The 22,588-nt window shown below is 54.4% G+C and overlaps 2 protein-coding genes across 4 annotated transcripts in view; one reads left to right on the top strand and one right to left on the bottom strand.

Annotated features, from left to right (window-relative positions):
- LOC140390588 (heme-binding protein 2-like) overlaps window positions 1–22,588 on the bottom strand; it is a 68,310-nt gene that overhangs the window by 36,758 nt on the left and 8,964 nt on the right. The window lies entirely within an intron of this gene.
- LOC140390587 (uncharacterized) overlaps window positions 7,845–22,588 on the top strand; it is a 93,022-nt gene continuing 78,278 nt past the window's right edge. For all 3 annotated transcript variants that reach the window (XM_072475790.1, XM_072475791.1, XM_072475792.1), the window contains exon 1: window positions 7,845–8,113. In XM_072475790.1, coding sequence (XP_072331891.1) covers window positions 7,930–8,113 — 184 coding nt within the window. In that variant the 5' untranslated portion in view covers window positions 7,845–7,929. The remainder of the gene's footprint in view (window positions 8,114–22,588) is intronic.

Here is a 22,588-nt window from a genome sequence, read left to right on the forward strand (position 1 = left end):
AGGGTCAGTACTGAGGGAGTGCTGCACTGTCAGAGGGTCAGTACTGAGGGAGTGCTGCACTGTCAGAGGGTCAGTACTGAGGGAGCCCCGCACTGTCAGAGGGACAGTACTGAGGGAGTGCTGCACTGTCAGAGGGTCAGTACTGAGGGAGCGCCGCACTGTCAGAGTGTCAGTACTGAGGGAGTGCCGCACTGTCAGAGGGTCAGTACTGAGGGAGTGCTGCACTGTCAGAGGGTCAGTACTGAGGGAGTGCCGCACTGTCAGAGGGTCAGTACTGAGGGAGTACTGCACTGTCAGAGGGTCAGTACTGAGGGAGTGCCGCACTGTCAGAGGGTCAGTACTGAGGGAGTGCTGCACTGTCAGAGGGTCCGTACTGAGGGAGTGCCGCACTGTCAGAGGGTCAGTATTGAGGGAGTGCTGCACTGTCAGAGGGTCAGTACTGAGGGAGTGCCGCACTGTCAGAGGGTCAGTACTGAGGGAGTGCCGCACTGTCAGAGGGTCAGTACTGAGGGAGTGCCGCACTGTCAGAGGGTCAGTACTGAGGGAGTGCCGCACTGTCAGAGGGTCAGTACTGAGGGAGTTCCGCACTGTCAGAGGGTCAGTACTGAGGGAGTGCCGCACTGTCAGACGGTCAGTACTGAGGGAGTGCCGCACTGTCAGAGGGTCAGTACTGAGGGAGTGCCGCACTGTCAGAGGGTCAGTACTGAGGGAGTGCCGCACTGTCAGAGGGTCAGTACTGAGGGAGTGCCGCACTGTCAGAGCGTCAGTACTGAGGGAGTGCCGCACTGTCAGAGGGTCAGTACTGAGGGAGTGCCGCACTGTCAGAGGGTCAGTACAGAGGGAGTGCCGCACTGTCAGAGGGTCAGTACTGAGGGAGTGCCGCACTGCCAGAGGGTCAGTACTGAGGGAGTGCCGTACTGTCAGAGGGTCAGTACTGAGGGAGTGCCGCACTGTCAGAGGGTCAGTACTGAGGGAGTGCTGCACTGTCAGAGGGTCAGTACTGAGGGAGTGCCGCACTGTCAGAGGGTCAGTACTGAGGGAGTGCCGTACTGTCAGAGGGGCAGTACTGAGGGAGTGCCGCACTGTCAGAGGGTCAGTACTGAGGGAGTGCCGTACTGTCAGAGGGTCAGTACTGAGGGAGTGCCGCACTGTCAGAGGGTCAGTACTGAGGGAGTGCCGCATTGTCAGAGGGTCAGTACTGAGGGAGTGCCGCACCGTCAGAGGGTCAGTACTGAGGGAGTGCTGCACTGTCAGAGGGTCAGTACTGAGGGAGAGCTGCACTGTCAGAGGGTCAGTACTGAGGGAGTGCTGCACTGTCAGAGGGTCAGTACTGAGGGAGTGCTGCACTGTCAGAGGGTCAGTACTGAGGGAGTGCTGCACTGTCAGAGGGTCAGTACTGAGGGAGTGCCGCACTGTCAGAGGGTCAGTACTGAGGGAGTGCTGCACTGTCAGAGGGTCAGTACTGAGCGAGTGCTGCACTGTCAGAGGGTCAGTACTGAGGGAGTGTGGCACTGTCAGAGGGTCAGTACTGAGGGAGTGCTGCACTGTCAGAGGGTCAGTACTGAGCGAGTGCTGCACTGTCAGAGGGTCAGTACTGAGGGAGTGCCGCACTGTCAGAAGGTCAGTACTGAGGGAGTGCCGCACTGTCAGAGGGTCAGTACTGAGGGAGTGCCGCACTGTCAGAGGGTCAGTACTGAGGGAGTGCCGCACTGTCAGAGGGTCAGTGCTGAGGGAGTGCTGCACTGTCAGAGGGTCAGTACTGAGGGAGTGCCGCACTGTCAGAGGGTCAGTGCTGAGGGAGTGCTGCACTGTCAGAGGGTCAGTACTGAGGGAGTGCCGCACTGTCAGAGGGTCAGTACTGAGGGAGTGCTGCACTGTCAGAGGGTCAGTACTGAGCGAGTGCTGCACTGTCAGAGGGTCAGTACTGAGGGAGTGCGGCACTGTCAGAGGGTCAGTACTGAGGGAGTGCTGCACTGTCAGAGGGTCAGTACTGAGCGAGTGCCGCACTGTCAGAGGGTCAGTACTGAGGGAGTGCCGCACTGTCAGAGGGTCAGTACTGAGGGAGTGCTGCACTGTCAGAGGGTCAGTACTGAGCGAGTGCTGCACTGTCAGAGGGTCAGTACTGAGGGAGTGCGGCACTGTCAGAGGGTCAGTACTGAGGGAGTGCTGCACTGTCAGAGGGTCAGTACTGAGCGAGTGCCGCACTGTCAGAGGGTCAGTACTGAGGGAGTGCCGCACTGTCAGAGGGTCAGTACTGAGGGAGTGCCGCACTGTCAGAGGGTCAGTACTGAGGGAGTGCCGCACTGTCAGAGGGTCAGTACTGAGGGAGTGCCGCACTGTCAGAGGGTCAGTACTGAGGGAGTGCTGCTCTGTCAGAGGGTCAGTACTGAGAGAGTGCTGCACTGTCAGAGGGTCAGTACTGAGGCAGTGCTGTACTGTCAGAGGGTCAGTACTGAGGGAGTGCTGCACTGTCAGAGGGTCAGTACTGAGGGAATGCCGCACTGTCAGAGGGTCAGTGCTGAGGGAGTGCTGCACTGTCAGAGGGTCAGTACTGAGGGAGTGCTGCACTGTCAGAGGGTCAGTACTGAGGGAGTGCTGCACTGTCAGAGGGTCAGTACTGAGGCAGTGCTGTACTGTCAGAGGGTCAGTACTGAGGGAGTGCTGCGCTGTCAGAGGGTCAGTACTGAGGGAGTGCCGCACTGTCAGAGGGTCAGTACTGAGGGAGTGCTGCGCTGTCAGAGGGTCAGTACTGAGGGAGTGCCGCACTGTCAGAGGGTCAGTACTGAGGGAGCGCCGCACTGTCAGAGGGTCAGTACTGAGGGAGTGCCGCACTGTCAGAGGGTCAGTACTGAGGGAGCGCCGCACTGTCAGAGGGTCAGTACTGAGGGAGTGCCGCACTGTCAGAGGGTCAGTACTGAGGGAGTGCCGCACTGTCAGAGGGTCAGTACTGAGGCAGTGCTGCACTGTCAGAGTGTCAGTACTGAGGGAGTGCTGCACTGTCAGAGGGTCAGTACTGAGGGAGTGCCGCACTATCAGAGGGTCAGTACTGAGGGAGTGCCGCACTGTCAGAGGGTCAGTACTGAGGGAGTGCTGCATTGTCAGAGGGTCAGTACTGAGGGAGCGCCGCACTGTCAGAGGGTCAGTACTGAGGGAGTGCCGCACTGTCAGAGGGTCGGTACTGAGGGAGTGCTGCACTGTCAGAGGGTCAGTACTGAGGGAGTGCCGCACTGTCAGAGGGTCAGTACTGAGGGAGTGCTGCATTGTCAGAGGGTCAGTACTGAGGGAGCGCCGCACTGTCAGAGGGTCAGTACTGAGGGAGTGCCGCACTGTCAGAGGGTCGGTACTGAGGGAGTGCTGCACTGTCAGAGGGTCAGTACTGAGGGAGTGCTGCACTGTCAGAGGGTCGGTACTGAGGGAGCGCCGCACTGTCAGAGGGTCAGTACTGAGGGAGCGCCGCACTGTCAGAGGGTCAGTACTGAGGGAGCGCCGCACTGTCAGAGGGTCAGTACTGAGGGAGCGCCGCACTGTCAGAGGGTCAGTACTGATGGAGTGCCGCACTGTCAGAGGGTCAGTACTGAGGGAGTGCCGCACTGTCAGAGGGTCAGTACTGAGGGAGTGCTGCACTGTCAGAGGGTCAGTACTGAGGGAGTGCCGCACTGTCAGAGGGTCAGTACTGAGGGAGTGCCGCACTGTCAGAGGGTCTAGGGGTGGGGCTGTGTGAGGGAGGGGTCAGATGAGGGGGCGGAACTGAGCAAGGACCACAGCCGAGGGTGGGGCAGGGGCGTGGTCCAACCAGGGGGCTGGGTCAGGGGTTGGGCCTGGGCGTTGTCGAGGGCGTTGCCAGGGGTGGGGCTGTGTCAGGGGGCGGGCCTGGACGTTGCCGGGGGCGTTGCCAGGAGGCGTTGCAAGGGGGCGGGGCCGGTTTGAATCCGGGTCGTTGGGCTGCGCGCGGGGACAATGATGGCGCAAAATTTCCTCCTGATCCTGGCCTGGGAATGGGGAGGAGGTGAGGGAGGGGGAGGGGAGGGGGAGGGGAAGGAGGGGGAGGAGGAGAGGGGGTGGGGGAGGAGGGGGGTGGGGGGGGAGGGGTAGGGGGCGGGGGAGGGGGAGTGGGGGAGGGGGAGGGGGAGAGGGGGTGGGGTAATGGGGGAGGGGAGGGGGGAGGGGGAGGGGGAGAGGGGGTGGGGTAATGGGGGAGGGGAGGGGGGAGGGGGAGGAAGGGGGAGGGGAGGTGGGGAAGGGGGAGGGTGAGAGGGGGAGGGGGAGTGGGGAGGGGGAGGGGGAGGGGGGAGGGAGGAGGGCGGAGGGGCAGGGGGAGGGGAGGAGGGGGAGGGGAGGGGGAGGGGAGAAGGGAGGGGGAGGGGAGGAGGGAGGGAGAGGAGGAGGGGGAGGGAGGGAGAGGAGGAGGGGGAGGGAGGGAGAGGGAGAGGGAGAGAGGAAGTGAGGGAGTGGGAGAGGGGGAGAGGTAGGGAGGGGGAGAGGGGGAGGGAGAGGGGGAGAGGGGGAGGGGGAGAGAGGGAGAGAGAGAGGGTGGGAGGGAGAGGGGGAGAGGGAGAGGGAGGGGGGAGGGAGGGGGGAGGGAGGGGGAGAGGGGGAGGGGGAGGGACCGGGGGGAGGGGGAGGGACCGGGTGGAGGGGGAGGGACCAGAGGGAGGGGGAGGGACCGGGGGAGGGGAGGGTTAGGGGCCAGAGGGAGGGGGAGTGACCGGGGAGGGGGAGGGACCAGAGGGAGGGGGAGGGACCGGGGTAGGGGGAGGGGCCGGGGGGGGAGGGGCCGGGGGAGGGGGAGGGACCGGGGGAGGGGCCTGGGGTAGGGGAGGGCCCGGGGAGGGGGCGGGGCCAGAGGTGGGACCGGGGGAGGGTCATGGGGAGGGGGAGGGTCCAGAGGGAGGGGGAGTGACCGGGGGAGGGGGAGGGACCGGAGGGAGGGGGATGGACCGGGGAGGGACCGGAGGGAGGGGGAGGGACTGGGGGAGGGGGAGGGACCGGGGGAGGGGGAGGGACCGGAGGGAGGGGGATGGACCGGGGAGGGGGAGGGACCAGAGGGAGGGGGAGGGACCGGGGGAGGGGGAGGGGCAGGGGGAGGGGGAGGGACTGGGTGAGGGTCCAGCGGGAGGGGCTGGGGAGGGGGAGGGGGAGGGGCCAGAGGAGGGACCGGGGGAGGGTCCAGGGGGAGGGGGAGGGTCCAGAGGGAGGGGGAGGGGCCAGAGGAGGGACCGGGGGAGGGTCCAGGGGGGGAGGGTCCAGAGGGAGGGGGAGGGGCCAGGGGAGGGACCGGGGGAGGGTCCAGGGGAGGGTCCAGAGGGAGGGGGAGTGGCCAGGGGAGGGACCGGGGGAGGGGGAGGGTCCAGAGGGAGGGTCCAGAGGGAGGGGGAGGGGCCGGGGAGGGGGAGGGGCCAGGGGCAGGGGGAGGGACCGGGGGAGGGGGAGGGACTGGGGGAGGGGCCAGGGGTAGGGGAGGGGCCGGGGGAGTGGGAGTGGCCAGTGGTAGGGGGAGGGGCCGGGTGAGGGTCCAGGGGAGGGGCCGGGGAGGGGGAGGGGCCAGAGGAGGGACTGGGGGATGGTCCAGGGGGAGGGGGAGGGTCCAGAGGGAGGGGGAGGGGGAGGGTCCAGGGGGAGGGGGAGGGTCCAGAGGGAGGGGGAGGGGCCAGGGGAGGAGGTGGGACCGGAGGGAGGGGGAGGGACCAGGGAGGGGGAGGGGCCGGAGGGAGGGGGAGGGGGCCGGAGGGAGGGGGAGTGGCCGGGGAGGGGGAGGGACCGGAGGGAGGGGGAGGGGCCGGGGGAGGGGCCAGGGGTAGGGGGAGGGGCCAGGGAGCGGGAGGGGCCAGGGGTAGGGGGAGGGGCCGGGTGAGGGTCCAGGGGGAGGGGCCGGGGAGGGGGAGGGGCCAGAGGAGGGACCGGGGGAGGGTCCAGGGGAGGGGGAGGGTCCAGAGGGAGGGGCAGTTACCGGGGGAGGGGGAGGGACCGGAGGGAGGGGGAGGGACCGGGGAGGGGGAGGGACCGGAGGGAGGGGGAGGGACCGGGGGAGGGGGAGGGGGAGGGACCGGGGAGGGGCCAGAGGGAGGGGGAGGGACCGGGGAGGGGGAGGGACCGGAGGGAGGGGGAGGGACCGGGGGAGGGGGAGGGGGAGGGACCGGAGGGAGGGGGAGGGACCGGGGGAGGGGGAGGGACCGGGGGAGGGGCCAGGGGTAGGCGAGGGGCCGGGGGAGTGGGAGTGGCCAGTGGTAGGGGGAGGGGCCGGGTGAGGGTCCAGGGGGAGGGGCCGGGGAGGGGGAGGGGCCGGGGAGGGGGAGGGGCCAGAGGAGGGACCGGGGGAGGGTCCAGAGGGAGGGGGAGGGGCCGGGGAGGGACAGTGCGGTGAAGAGTCGAGGCGCAGGCCGATGATGCAGGGTTTTGCTCAGTCCCCAGTGGTTCACTGTCCAGGGGGAGGGGAGGGGCCGGGGGAGGGGGAGGGACCGGGGGAGGGGGAGGGGCCGGGGGAGGGGGAGGGGCCGGGGAGGGACAGTGCGGTGAAGAGTCGAGGCGCAGGCCGATGATGCAGGGTTCTGCTCAGTCCCCAGTGGTTCACTGTCCAGGGGGAGGGGGAGGGGCCGGGGGAGGGGGAGGGGAGGGGCCGGGGGAGGGGCCGGGAAGGGGGAGGGGCCGGGGGAGGGGAGGGGCCGGGGAGGGGGAGGGGCCGGGGAGGGACAGTGCGGTGAAGAGTCGAGGCGCAGGCCGATGATGCAGGGTTCTGCTCAGTCCCCAGTGGTTCACTGTCCAGGGGGAGGGGGAGGGGCCGGGGGAGGGGGAGGGGAGGGGCCGGGGGAGGGGGAGGGACCGGGGGAGGGGGAGGGGCCGGGGAGGGGGAGGGGCCGGGGAGGGACAGTGCGGTGAAGAGTCGAGGCGCAGGCCGATGATGCAGGGTTCTGCTCAGTCCCCAGTGGTTCACTGTCTGAACATTTCAATTCCCGTACCAGCCTCCCCGAACAGGCGCCGGAATGTGGCGACGAGGGGCTTTTCGCAGTAACTTCATTGAAGCCTACTTGTGACAATCAGCGATTTTCATTTCATTTCTCAGCTCACACACACGTGTTGTTTTCTATCCCAAACTGCTCCTCCCACAACCCTTAAATTCCGGAGTTTTACTTTGCTCCACGCAGTCAGTGACTTTCCTGGGCAGTTTTACCGTTCTGTTAATATTTACTGCTGTGCATTTTAATTCCTGAGCTCTGTGATTTAACCCTGACCACCTGTACAATTGAGACGAGGCCAAAGGAATTGCTACAGGGACAACTTGTGCAGCTGGGCATGTGACAGGAGCCTTTTTGCTGACCTGGCTTCTGCAAACAGTCACATCTGCACCATGGCCTGCAAGCAACATCTGGAGCAGGGTTGGCGTTCCCTGCAGACCGAGGGTTGCTGTGAATAAATGACCCCCCACCCCCTCTGTAAGGTCAGACAGTCTGCAAAGGGCAAGTCACAACAGTTAGAACACAACGCACCATCTATCTGTGGGAGGGCACGGAGCAGGCTAGACACACACAGCTTTCCCTGCGTGACAATACCTTTCTGTGCATCATCAAAGCTCCTTGTCACAATCGTGTAGCCAGCGTGTTGAAGCTTTCCCCTTCACTAATATCCATGTGGGGAGTCTGACTAGAGAAAGGACCCTTCCCCGAGGAAGCAGCCTTGTTCCCTTTGATCTGCCACAATTCCCATTGACACCAGTTGGCTCCTTCCTGTCTTTCCAATGTTGTTACTGTCCCACTCTGCCCTTTACCAAGGCCTCTGGTTGATAAAATATTGTTAAGGCTGCCACGTCTTGTCCTGCTGCGAAACTCAACCACTGTCGTTGTTACAGGTTGCACAGGAGGATCCACGTTCGCTGACGAACATTCCCCTTTGCTGCTCTCCCGGTTTCCCGGAGGAGGGGTTCACGGTGAGGATGCGATGCTGTGGGAGTACATGACCGCAGGGAACGAAACACCAGCTTTCCAATCCGATCGCGGGACGTCAGGCCCTCACAGGAAGAATGGGTCTGTCCTATTCCAGGGATCAGAACTGGAGGGAAGTCATGTTGACCAGGAGTCTGTAAAAAGCGAGGCGACCACGCACGGTTTGACAAGAGATATAAGTAGGTGGAAGTGGTGTTCGTGTCCGACACTGAGAGGTGGAGAGAACTCATATCTTGATGGCATGAGATAGTCCTGCCAAACAGTGATATTTCCTTGAGTATTGCTGGAAAAGAGACATCCTGTTGAAGCTTTTCATCTTACACTCATCAGGATGGACGCGGGATAGCCAAATTTCAAAAGGAACAACAATTTATAATAATCATCTTTATTGTCACAAGTAGGCTCACATTAACACTGCAATGAAGTTACTGTGAAAATCCCCGACTAGTCGCCACACTCGGGCGTCTGTTCGGGTACACGGAGGGAGAATTCAGAATGTCCAATTCACCTAACAGCACGTCTTGTGGGAGGAAACCGGAGCACCCGGAGGAAACCCACGCAGACACGGGGAGAACGTGCAGACTCCGCACAGACAGTGACCCAAGCCGGGAATCGAACCTGGGACCCAGGCGCTGTGAAGCAACAGTGCTAACCATTGTGCTACCGTGCCGCCCCATACAGCACAAGGGAGTTATTGTCCGCAATTGTAAACCTCAGAATATAATTCCAACGTTCGATTCTTCGGCAGCACTGGCTGAACAAGCCTGAGTGTGCTAAGCTTTACACGAACAACCATTCGAGTGGGTTCACAATGTAGCTTGCTCGATGCTCCATATATTCACACTCCGGGACCTGTCCTCTGCAGGCTAAAGGAACATGTCCAGACATTGCACCTTTTAGAAAAAACAAAATAACCAGGATGATTGTTCCCTGGTGCAATCACCATGGCGACGTCTGGACCAATCAGTGCGAACTTGCCAACCAATCAGCAGCCCTTTTCTCATGCAGTATAAATTGTTCCCTTCAGATTTGTTGCTGTTGTTGCATCTGTCCTGATAAGTGCATAATGAAAAGCTTTGACAGCATGTCTCTTTTTCTCAGCAAACTCTAGTACCAAATGGTGATTTGATATTTGCTTGTACACCTCAATGTGCTTTGCTTTGCCTCGTCAGTCACTTAGAAATTCCCAACTTCCCGGCTACCGCCTGCTGTACAAGATGTTTTCCTCTTTCCCACCATGCCGCTTTGCTTCACCCTGTCTCGCCCCATTCTATCTCCCGTGACAAATCTGTGAGAGAGTTACAACTCTGCATCAGCTGACTTGATGCCAAAAGAAAGGGGGGGAGTTTGGGAAGCATTCGTAGCACAGCTAAGGGGGGGTGGGTCCGTGCCGAAGGACACTGGCCAGGTCTGGACCGGGCGAGTGAGATTCGTGAGGAAACACTGAACTTACTCAAGTACTTTAAACACGGGCCCTCCGTCAGCGGCTGGGCGTGTTCTGCTTTCGTAGGTTGAACTGTGAACAGGGGAGTAACAGCTAAAGAAACGCAAGCTGCCGTCAGGAACGGGAGCTGTTAGTGGAGGTGAAAACCTTCAGCAAAAATAAGGGGTGATTTTCACAATCATTCCGGCCAGACGGTGGTCCCACAGGACCTTCTGGATAAGAAAGACATTTTGGTTCATCGACCTGGAAAGGGTCATGCACTCGGATATAAACCTGTCAGTCCCGCCTCAGCCCCCGCGCAGGCTTCTCAACAAGTGCAGGATTTCAGGGGAGTCAGCAGATAGGGTGACCCAGCGGGTGAGGTGAGGTCACTCTGCTTACGGATCTCCTCTGCCAAGGGTTTCTGATGTGCTGTATGATCCTGCCAGACTGGGACTTACACCAGACGATAAGGCGAAGGATCCCATTGAAAAGTTGTGGGCCCGGGCTTCGAAACTCCAAAGTGTATTATGAAACTCACCTGACCTAGAACCTTAATGTTGAATTTGTTCTGTGAACAAAACACAGCAGCTACAGTAATCTATGGATATAACTGTTAATGAATCCCCCCTCAGCTGTTCCAATTCAATAACAAAATCCAATAAACTGAAACCTTTTTCAAAGGCGTGGCCCAGCACACTGTAATCTCACCTAGAACATACAGTGCAGAAGGAGACCATTCGGCCCATCGAGTCTGCACCCACCCACTTAAGCCCTCACTTCCACCCTATCCCCATAACACAATAACCCCTCCTAACCTTTTTGGACACGAAGGGACAATTTATCACGGCCAATCCACCTAACCTGTAAATCCCTGGACACTAAGGGACAATTTAACACGGCCATTCCACCTAACCTGAACACCCCTGGACACTAAGGGACAATTTAACCTGGTCAATCCACCTAACCTGTACATCCCTGGACACTAAGGGAACAATTTATCACGGTCAATCCACCTAACCTGTACATCCCTGGACACTGAGGGACAATTTAACATGGCCAATCCACCTAACCTGTACATCCCTGGACACAAAGGGACAATTTATCATGGTCAATCCACCTAACCTGTACATCCCTGGACACTGAGGGACAATTTATCACGGTCAATCCACCTAACCTGTACATCCCTGGACACTAAGGGACAATTTATCACGGTCAATCCACCTAACCTGCACATCCCTAGACACTAAGGGACAATTTATCACGGTCAGTCCACCTAACCTGTACGTCCCTGGATACTAAGCGACAATTTAACACGGCCAATCCACCTAACCTGTACATCCCTGGACACGAAGGGACAATTTAACACGGCCGATCCACCTGACCTGCACATCCCTGGACACTAAGGGACAATTTAACACGGTCAATCCACCTAACCTGTACATCCCTGGACACGAAGGGACAATTTATCACGGCCAATCAACCTAACCTGTACATCCCTGGACACTAAGGGACAATTTAACACGGCCAATCCACCTAACCTGTACATCCCTGCAGACTAAGGGACAATTTAACACGGTCAATCCACCTAACCTGTACATCCCTGGACACTAAGGGACAATGTATCATGGCCAATCCACCTAACCTGTACATCCCTGGACACTAAGGGACAATTTATCACGGTCAATCCACCTAACCTGTACATCCCTGGACACTAAGGGACAATTTAACACGGCCAATCCACCTAACCTGTACATCCCTGGACATTAAGGGACAATTTAACACGGCCAATCCACCTAACCTGTACATCCCTGGACACTAAGGGACAATTTATCACGGCCAATCCACCTAACCTGTACATCCCTGGACACTAAGGGACAATTTAACACGGCCAATCCACCTAACCTGCACATCTCTGGACACTAAGGGACAATTTATCACGGCCAATCCACCTAACCTGTACACCCCTGGATACTAAGGGACAATTTAACACGGCCAATCCACCTAATCTGTACATCCCTGGACACTACGGGACAATTTATCACGGCCAATCCACCTAACCTGTACACCCCAGGACACTAAGGGACAATTTATCACGGCCAATCCACCTAACCTGCACATCCCTGGACACTAAGGGACAATTTATCACGGCCAATCCACCTAACCTGTACATCCCTGGACACAAAGGGACAATTTAACACGGCCGATCCACCTAACCTGTACATCCCTGGACACTAAGGGACAATTTAACACGGCCAACCCACCTAACCTGTACATCTCTGGACACTAAGGGACAATTTATCACTGCCAATCCACCTAACCTGCACATGCCTGGACACTAAGGACACAATTCATCACGGCCAATCCACCTAACCTGCACATCCCTAGACACTAAGGGACAATTTAGCACGGCCAATCCACCTAACCTGCACATCCCTGGACACTAAGGACACAAATCATCATGGCCAATCCACCTAACCTGCACATCCCTGGACACTAAGGGACAATTTAACACGGCCAATCCACCTAACCTGTACATCCATCGACACTAAGGGACAATTTATCACGGCCAATCCACCTAACCTGCACATCCCTGGACACTAAGGACACAATTCATCGTGGCCAATTACCTAACCTGCACATCCCTGGACACTAAGGGACAATTTATCAAGGCCAATCCACCTAACCTGCACATCCCTGGACACTAAGGGACAATTTAACACGGCCAATCCACCTAACCTGTACATCCCTGGACACTAAGGGACAATTTATCACGGCCAATCCACCTAACCTGTACATCCCTGGACACTAAGGGACAATTTATCACGGCCAATCCACATAACCTGCACATCCCTGGACACTAAGGGACAATTTAACACGGTCAATCCACCTAACCTGTACATCCATGGACACTAAGGGACAATTTATCACGGCCAATCCACCTAACCTGTACATCCCTGGACACTAAGGGACAATTTATCACGGCCAATCCACCTAACCTGCACATCCCTGGACACTAAGGACACAATTCATCACGGCCAATCCACCTAACCTGCACATCCCTGGACACTAAGGGACAATTTAACACGGCCAATCCACCTAACCTGTACATCCCTGGACACTAAGGGACAATTTATCACGGCCAATCCACCTAACATGCACATCCCTGGACACTAAGGGACAATTTAACACTGCCAATCCACCTAACCTGCACATCCCTGGACACTAAGGGACAATTTATCACAGCCAATCCACCTAACCTGTACATCCCTGGACACTAAGGGACAATTTATCACGGCCAATCCACCTAACCTGTACATCCCTGGACACTAAGGGACAATTTATCACGGCCAATCCACCTAACCTGTACATCCCTGGACACTAAGGGACAATTTAACACGGTCAATCCACCTAACCTGTACATCCCTGGACACTAAGGGACAATTTATCACGGCCAATCCACCTAACCTGTACATCCCTGGACACTAAGGGACAATTTATCACGGCCAATCCACCTAACCTGTACATCCCTGGACACTAAGGGACAATTTAACCCGGCCAATCCACCTAACCTGTACATCCCTGGACACTAAGGGACAATTTATCACGGCCAATCCACCTAACCTGTACATCCCTGGACACTAAGGGACAATTTATCACGGCCAATCCACCTAACCTGTACATCCCTGGACACGAAGGGACAATTTATCACAGCTAATCCACCTAACCTGTACATCCCTGGACACTAAGGGACAATTTAAAACGGCCAATCCACCTAATCTGTACATCCCTGGACACGAAGGGACAATTTATCACGGCCAATCCACCTAACCTGCACATCCCTGGACACTAAGGGGACAATTTATCACGGTCAATCCACCTCCCCTGTACATCGCTGGACACTAAGGGACAATTTATCATGGACAATCCACCTAACCTGTACATCCCTGGACACTAAGGCACAATTTAACACGGTCAATCCACCTCACCTGTACATCCCTGGACACTAAGGGCCAATTTATCACGGCCAATCCACCTAACCTGTACATCCCTGGACACTCAGGGACAATTTAACACGGCCAATCCACCTAACCTGCACATCCCTGGACACTAAGGGACAATTTAACACGGCCAATCCACCTAACCTGTACATCCCTGGACACTAAGGGACAATTTATCACGGTCAATCCACCTGACCTGTACATCCCTGGACTCTAAGGGACAATTTAACACGGCCAATCCACCTAACCTGCACATCCCTGGACACTAAGGGACAATTTAACACGGTCACTCCACCTAACCTGTACATCCCTGGACACTAAGGGCACAATTTATCACGGCCAATCCACCTCACCTGTACATCGCTGGACACTAAGGGACAATTTATCACGGCCAATCCACCTAACCTGCACATCCCTGGTCACTAAGGGACAATTTATCACGGCCAATCCACCTAACCTGCACATCCCTGGACACTAAGGGACAAATTTATCACGGCCAATCCACCTAACCTGCACATCACTGGACACTAAGGGACAATTTATCACGGCCAATCCACCTAACCTGTACATCACTGGACACTAAGGGACAATTTATCACGGCCAATCCACCTAACCTGTACATCCCTGGACACTAAGGGGACAATTTATCACGGCCAATCCACCTAACCTGTACATCCCTGGACACTAAGGGACAATTTATCACGGCCAATCCACCTAACCTGTACATCCCTGGACACTAAGGGACAATTTATCACGGCCAATCCACCTAACCTGCACATCCCTGGACACTAAGGGACAATTTAACACGGCCAATCCACCTAACCTGCACATCGCTGGACACTAAGGGACAATTTATCACGGCTAATCCACCTAACCTGTACATCCCTGGACACTAAGGGACAATTTATCACGCTCAATCCACCTAACCTGTACATCCCTGGACACTAAGGGACAATTTAACACGGCCAATCCACCTAACCTGTACATCGCTGGACACTAAGGGACAATTTATCACGGCCAATCCACCTAACCTGCACATCGCTGGACACTAAGGGATAATTTATCACGGCCAATCCACCTAATCTGTACATCCCTGGACATTAAGGGACAATTTATCACGGCCAATCCACCTAACCTGTACATCCCTGGACACTAAGGGGTAATTTATCACGGTCAATCCACCTAACCTGTACATCCCTGGACACTAAGGGACAATTTATCACAGCCAATCCACCTAACCTGCACATCCCTGGACACTAAGGGACAATTTATCACGGCCAATCCAGCTAACCTGTACATCCCTGGACACTAAGGGACAATTTATCACGGCCAATCCACCTAACCTGTACACACCGGGACACTAAGGGACAATTTATCACGGCCAATCCACCTAACCTGTACATCCCTGGACACTAAGGGACAATTTATCACGGCCAATCCACCTAACCTGTACATCCCTGGACACTAAGGGACAATTTATCATGGCCAATCCACCTAACCTGCACATCCCTGGACACTAAGGACACAATTCATCACGGCCAATCCATCTAACCTGCACATCCCTGGACACTAAGGGACAATTTAACACGGCCAATCCACCTAACCTGTACATCCCTGGACACTAAGGGACAATTTAACACGGCCAATCCACCTAACCTGTACATCCCTGGACACTAAGGGACAATTTATCACGGCCAATCCACCTAACCTGCACATCCCTGGACACTAATGACAATTTAACACTGCCAATCCACCTAACCTGCACATCCCTGGACACTAAGGGACAATTTAACACGGTCAATCCACCTAACCTGCACATCCCTGGACACTAAGGGACAATTTATCACAGCCAATCCACCTAACCTGTACATCCCTGGACACTAAGGGACAATTTATCACGGCCAATCCACCTAACCTGTACATCCCTGGACACTAAGACACAATTCATCACGGCCAATCCACCTAACCTGCACATCCCTGGACACTAAGGGACAATTTAACACGGCCAATCCACCTAACCTGTACATCCCTGGACACTAAGGGACAATTTATCACGGCCAATCCACCTAACCTGCACATCCCTGGACACTAAGGACAATTTAACACTGCCAATTCACCTAACCTGCACATCCCTGGACACTAAGGGACAATTTATCACAGCCAATCCACCTAACCTGTACATCCCTGGACACTAAGGGACAATTTATCACGGCCAATCCACCTAACCTGTACATCCATGGACACTAAGGGACAATTTATCACGGCCAATCCACCTAACCTGTACATCCCTGGACACTAAGGGACAATTTAACACGGCCAATCCACCTAACCTGCACATCCCTGGACACTAAGGACACAAATCATCATGGCCAATCCACCTAACCTGCACATCCCTGGACACTAAGGGACAATTTAACACGGCCAATCCACCTAACCTGTACATCCATCGACACTAAGGGACAATTTATCACGGCAATCCACCTAACCTGCACATCCCTGGACACTAAGGACACAATTCATCGCGGCCAATTACCTAACCTGCACATCCCTGGACACTAAGGGACAATTTATCAAGGCCAATCCACCTAACCTGCACATCCCTGGACACTAAGGGACAATTTAACACGGCCAATCCACCTAACCTGTACATCCCTGGACACTAAGGGACAATTTATCACGGCCAATCCACCTAACCTGTACATCCCTGGACACTAAGGGACAATTTATCACGGCCAATCCACATAACCTGCACATCCCTGGACACTAAGGGACAATTTAACACGGTCAATCCACCTAACCTGTACATCCATGGACACTAAGGGACAATTTATCACGGCCAATCCACCTAACCTGTACATCCCTGGACACTAAGGGACAATTTAACACTGCCAATCCACCTAACCTGCACATCCCTGGACACTAAGGGACAATTTATCACAGCCAATCCACCTAACCTGTACATCCCTGGACACTAAGGGACAATTTATCACGGCCAATCCACCTAACCTGTACATCCCTGGACACTAAGGGACAATTTATCACGGCCAATCCACCTAACCTGTACATCCCTGGACACTAAGGGACAATTTAACACGGTCAATCCACCTAACCTGTACATCCCTGGACACTAAGGGACAATTTATCACGGCCAATCCACCTAACCTGTACATCCCTGGACACTAAGGGACAATTTATCACGGCCAATCCACCTAACCTGTACATCCCTGGACACTAAGGGACAATTTAACCCGGCCAATCCACCTAACCTGTACATCCCTGGACACTAAGGGACAATTTATCACGGCCAATCCACCTAACCTGTACATCCCTGGACACTAAGGGACAATTTATCACGGCCAATCCACCTAACCTGTACATCCCTGGACACGAAGGGACAATTTATCACAGCTAATCCACCTAACCTGTACATCCCTGGACACTAAGGGACAATTTAAAACGGCCAATCCACCTAATCTGTACATCCCTGGACACGAAGGGACAATTTATCACGGCCAATCCACCTAACCTGCACATCCCTGGACACTAAGGGGACAATTTATCACGGTCAATCCACCTCCCCTGTACATCGCTGGACACTAAGGGACAATTTATCATGGACAATCCACCTAACCTGTACATCCCTGGACACTAAGGCACAATTTAACACGGTCAATCCACCTCACCTGTACATCCCTGGACACTAAGGGCCAATTTATCACGGCCAATCCACCTAACCTGTACATCCCTGGACACTCAGGGACAATTTAACACGGCCAATCCACCTAACCTGCACATCCCTGGACACTAAGGGACAATTTAACACGGCCAATCCACCTAACCTGTACATCCCTGGACACTAAGGGACAATTTATCACGGTCAATCCACCTGACCTGTACATCCCTGGACTCTAAGGGACAATTTAACACGGCCAATCCACCTAACCTGCACATCCCTGGACACTAAGGGACAATTTAACACGGTCACTCCACCTAACCTGTACATCCCTGGACACTAAGGGCACAATTTATCACGGCCAATCCACCTCACCTGTACATCGCTGGACACTAAGGGACAATTTATCACGGCCAATCCACCTAACCTGCACATCCCTGGTCACTAAGGGACAATTTATCACGGCCAATCCACCTAACCTGCACATCCCTGGACACTAAGGGACAAATTTATCACGGCCAATCCACCTAACCTGCACATCACTGGACACTAAGGGACAATTTATCACGGCCAATCCACCTAACCTGTACATCACTGGACACTAAGGGACAATTTATCACGGCCAATCCACCTAACCTGTACATCCCTGGACACTAAGGGGACAATTTATCACGGCCAATCCACCTAACCTGTACATCCCTGGACACTAAGGGACAATTTATCACGGCCAATCCACCTAACCTGTACATCCCTGGACACTAAGGGACAATTTATCACGGCCAATCCACCTAACCTGCACATCCCTGGACACTAAGGGACAATTTAACACGGCCAATCCACCTAACCTGCACATCGCTGGACACTAAGGGACAATTTATCACGGCCAATCCACCTAACCTGTACATCCCTGGACACTAAGGGACAATTTATCACGCTCAATCCACCTAACCTGTACATCCCTGGACACTAAGGGACAATTTAACACGGCCAATCCACCTAACCTGTACATCGCTGGACACTAAGGGACAATTTATCACGGCCAATCCACCTAACCTGCACATCGCTGGACACTAAGGGATAATTTATCACGGCCAATCCACCTAATCTGTACATCCCTGGACATTAAGGGACAATTTATCACGGCCAATCCACCTAACCTGTACATCCCTGGACACTAAGGGGTAATTTATCACGGTCAATCCACCTAACCTGTACATCCCTGGACACTAAGGGACAATTTATCACAGCCAATCCACCTAACCTGCACATCCCTGGACACTAAGGGACAATTTATCACGGCCAATCCAGCTAACCTGTACATCCCTGGACACTAAGGGACAATTTATCACGGCCAATCCACCTAACCTGTACACACCGGGACACTAAGGGACAATTTATCACGGCCAATCCACCTAACCTGTACATCCCTGGACACTAAGGGACAATTTATCACGGCCAATCCACCTAACCTGTACATCCCTGGACACTAAGGGACAATTTATCATGGCCAATCCACCTAACCTGCACATCCCTGGACACTAAGGACACAATTCATCACGGCCAATCCATCTAACCTGCACATCCCTGGACACTAAGGGACAATTTAACACGGCCAATCCACCTAACCTGTACATCCCTGGACACTAAGGGACAATTTAACACGGCCAATCCACCTAACCTGTACATCCCTGGACACTAAGGGACAATTTATCACGGCCAATCCACCTAACCTGCACATCCCTGGACACTAATGACAATTTAACACTGCCAATCCACCTAACCTGCACATCCCTGGACACTAAGGGACAATTTAACACGGTCAATCCACCTAACCTGCACATCCCTGGACACTAAGGGACAATTTATCACAGCCAATCCACCTAACCTGTACATCCCTGGACACTAAGGGACAATTTATCACGGCCAATCCACCTAACCTGTACATCCCTGGACACTAAGACACAATTCATCACGGCCAATCCACCTAACCTGCACATCCCTGGACACTAAGGGACAATTTAACACGGCCAATCCACCTAACCTGTACATCCCTGGACACTAAGGGACAATTTATCACGGCCAATCCACCTAACCTGCACATCCCTGGACACTAAGGACAATTTAACACTGCCAATCCACCTAACCTGCACATCCCTGGACACTAAGGGACAATTTATCACAGCCAATCCACCTAACCTGTACATCCCTGGACACTAAGGGACAATTTATCACGGCCAATCCACCTAACCTGTACATCCATGGACACTAAGGGACAATTTATCACGGCCAATCCACCTAACCTGTACATCCCTGGACACTAAGGGACAATTTAACACGGCCAATCCACCTAACCTGCACATCCCTGGACACTAAGGGACAATTTAACACGGCCAATCCACCTAACCTGTACATCCCTGGACACTAAGGGACAATTTATCACGGCCAATCCACCTAACCTGTACATCCCTGGACACTAAGGGACAATTTATCACAGTCAATCCACCTAACCTGCACATCCCTGGACACTAAGGGACAGTTTATCACGGCCAATCCACCTAACCTGCACATCCCTGGACACTAAGGGACAATTTAACACGGCCAATCCACCTAACCTGCACATCCCTGGACACTAAGGGGACAATTTATCACGGCCAATCCAGCTAACCTGTACATCCCTGGACACTAAGGGACAATTTATCACGGCCAATCCACCTAACCTGTACACACCGGGACACTAAGGAACAATTTATCACGGCCAATCCACCTAACCTGTACATCCCTGGACACTAAGGGACAATTTATCACGGCCAATCCACCTAACCTGTACATCCCTGGACACTAAGGGACAATTTATCATGGCCAATCCACCTAACCTGCACATCCCTGGACACTAAGGACACAATTCATCACGGCCAATCCACCTAACCTGCACATCCCTGGACACTAAGGGACAATTTAACACGGCCAATCCACCTAACCTGTACATCCCTGGACACTAAGGGACAATTTATCACGGCCAATCCACCTAACCTGCACATCCCTGGACACTAAGGACAATTTAACACTGCCAATCCACCTAACCTGCACATCCCTGGACACTAAGGGACAATTTATCACAGCCAATCCACCTAACCTGTACATCCCTGGACACTAAGGGACAATTTATCACGGCCAATCCACCTAACCTGTACATCCCTGGACACTAAAACACAATTCATCACGGCCAAACCACCTAACCTGCACATCCCTGGACACTAAGGGACAATTTAACACGGCCAATCCACCTAACCTGTACATCCCTGGACACTAAGGGACAATTTATCACGGCCAATCCACCTAACCTGCACATCCCTGGACACTAAGGGACAATTTATCACGGCCAATCCACCTAACCTGCACATCGCTGGACACTAAGGGACAATTTATCACGGCCAATCCACCTAACCTGTACATCCCTGGACACTAAGGGACAATTTATCACGGCCAATCCACCTAACCTGTACATCCCTGGACACTAAGGGGTAATTTATCACGGTCAATCCTCCTAACCTGTACATCCCTGGACACTGAGGGACAATTTATCACGGCCAATCCACCTCACCTGTACATCGCTGGACACTAAGGGACAATTTATCACGGTCAATCCACCTAACCTGCACATCCCTGGACACTAAGGGACAATTTATCACGGCCAATCCACCTAACCTGTTCATCCCTGGACACTAGGGGTAATTTATCACGGTCAATCCACCTAACCTGTACATCCCTGGACACTAAGGGACAATTTATCACGGCCAATCCACCTCACCTGTACATCGCTGGACACTAAGGGACAATTTATCACGGTCAATCCACCTAACCTGTACATCCCTGGACACTAAGGGACAATTTAACACGGCCAATCCACCTAACCTGTACATCGCTGGACACCAAGGGACAATTTATCACGGCCAATCCACCTAACATGCACATCGCTGGACACTAAGGGACAATTTATCACGGCCAATCCACCTAACCTGTACATCCCTGGACACTAAGGGACAATTTATCACGGCCAATCCACCTAACCTGCACATCCCTGGACACTAAGGGACACTTTATCACGGCCAATCCACCTAACCTGGACATCCCTGGACACTAAGGGACAATTTAACACGGCCAATCCACCTAACCTGTACATCCCTGGACACTAAGGGACAATTTATCATGGCCAATCCACCTAACCTGGACATCCCTGGACACTAAGGGACAATTTAATACGGCCAATCCACCTAACCTGTACATCTTTGGACTTGAATGGGACTGGCCCTCTCCCAGCAGATTCAAATCTCCTTCAGGACAGCAACTCTAGCTTTGAGGTTACCAAGGCAGTTTGCCAAACCCATTATGCTCTCAGTTCCCTAGAACAGCTTTCAAATAGAACAGAGAAAACCAGGAAATCTTCCTGCAGCTTAACACACTGCTGCTTTTGCTGCAGTCCAACCCAACTATACAAAAATCAAACCGAAACACTGAACCCCTCTCACCTGACAGCCACAGCCCTGCTCCACCCACAAATGACATCACTGAAGCCGTGCTACAGGCCATGTGGTAAAACCAAACCTTTCTTAAAGGGACAGTCACATGACAGTAGGATCATGGCATCACGAGAAGGGAAGTGTGTCAGGGCATCCAGTCTTAATTTCACTTCAATGGGATGTAGGCGTCACTGGCAAGGCCAGCATTTGTTGCTCACAAGTAGGCCAGACCAGGTAAGGACGGCAGATTTCTGCTCTATCATTATAATAACATGACGTGTTCAGTGCTGGTGCAAAAGCATAGCAGCACGATTACATGCTGGCATGGCATTGCGAATAATCTTTGGTTGTACTACATGATATAAGACGACCCTCAGAACAAAGGTGAAACATTGCAGAGTGTCGAGAATGCAGCACACTGCAGAAAGGCTCTGAAGTCACAGTGTTTCAGTAAAGAACTGGCCTGCAGGCAGCCACCTCGTGCTGAGATTGTGGTGCATCGCCTGTTCAGTGAGGGGCACGGTGCGTCAGGACGATCAGCCGGGAAAGGCTGGTGGCCGTGGGTGTGCCCTGGATCGATAGCGAGTGAGGGAGTCAAACGAAAAGGAACATAATGAAAATCGGGCCAGAGAACGTTTCCGTAATAACAGACAGAGCTTCGGGCAAATCTCCAAAAGCAGTTACCGCAACACTCATCTCAATTACTACAGGAGAAGGAAGATCAAAGATACTTTGTGAAGCACGAAAGGTCTGGAAGGGGTTCCCTAGATTTCCGGGATACACCCTGCTGGAGTGACTGCTGCTTCCAGATGTGGAAGGGGAGGGAAGAATTGGGGATATATACAAGTGGCTGGGGGAGCAGGGAGGTGAGCGGGTGGTGAAGAACAAGGAGAAATGGGAAGCGGAGTTGGGAATGGAGATCAATTGGGGAGTATGGAGTGAGGCACTGCGAAGGGTAAACGGGATCTCCTCTTGTCCAAGGATGAGCCTGATACAGTTTAAGGTGGTGCACAGGGTGCATGTGACTCGGGCGAGAATGA

Source organism: Scyliorhinus torazame, chromosome 14, assembly GCF_047496885.1.
Source record: "Scyliorhinus torazame isolate Kashiwa2021f chromosome 14, sScyTor2.1, whole genome shotgun sequence".
Lineage (NCBI taxonomy): Eukaryota > Metazoa > Chordata > Chondrichthyes > Carcharhiniformes > Scyliorhinidae > Scyliorhinus > Scyliorhinus torazame.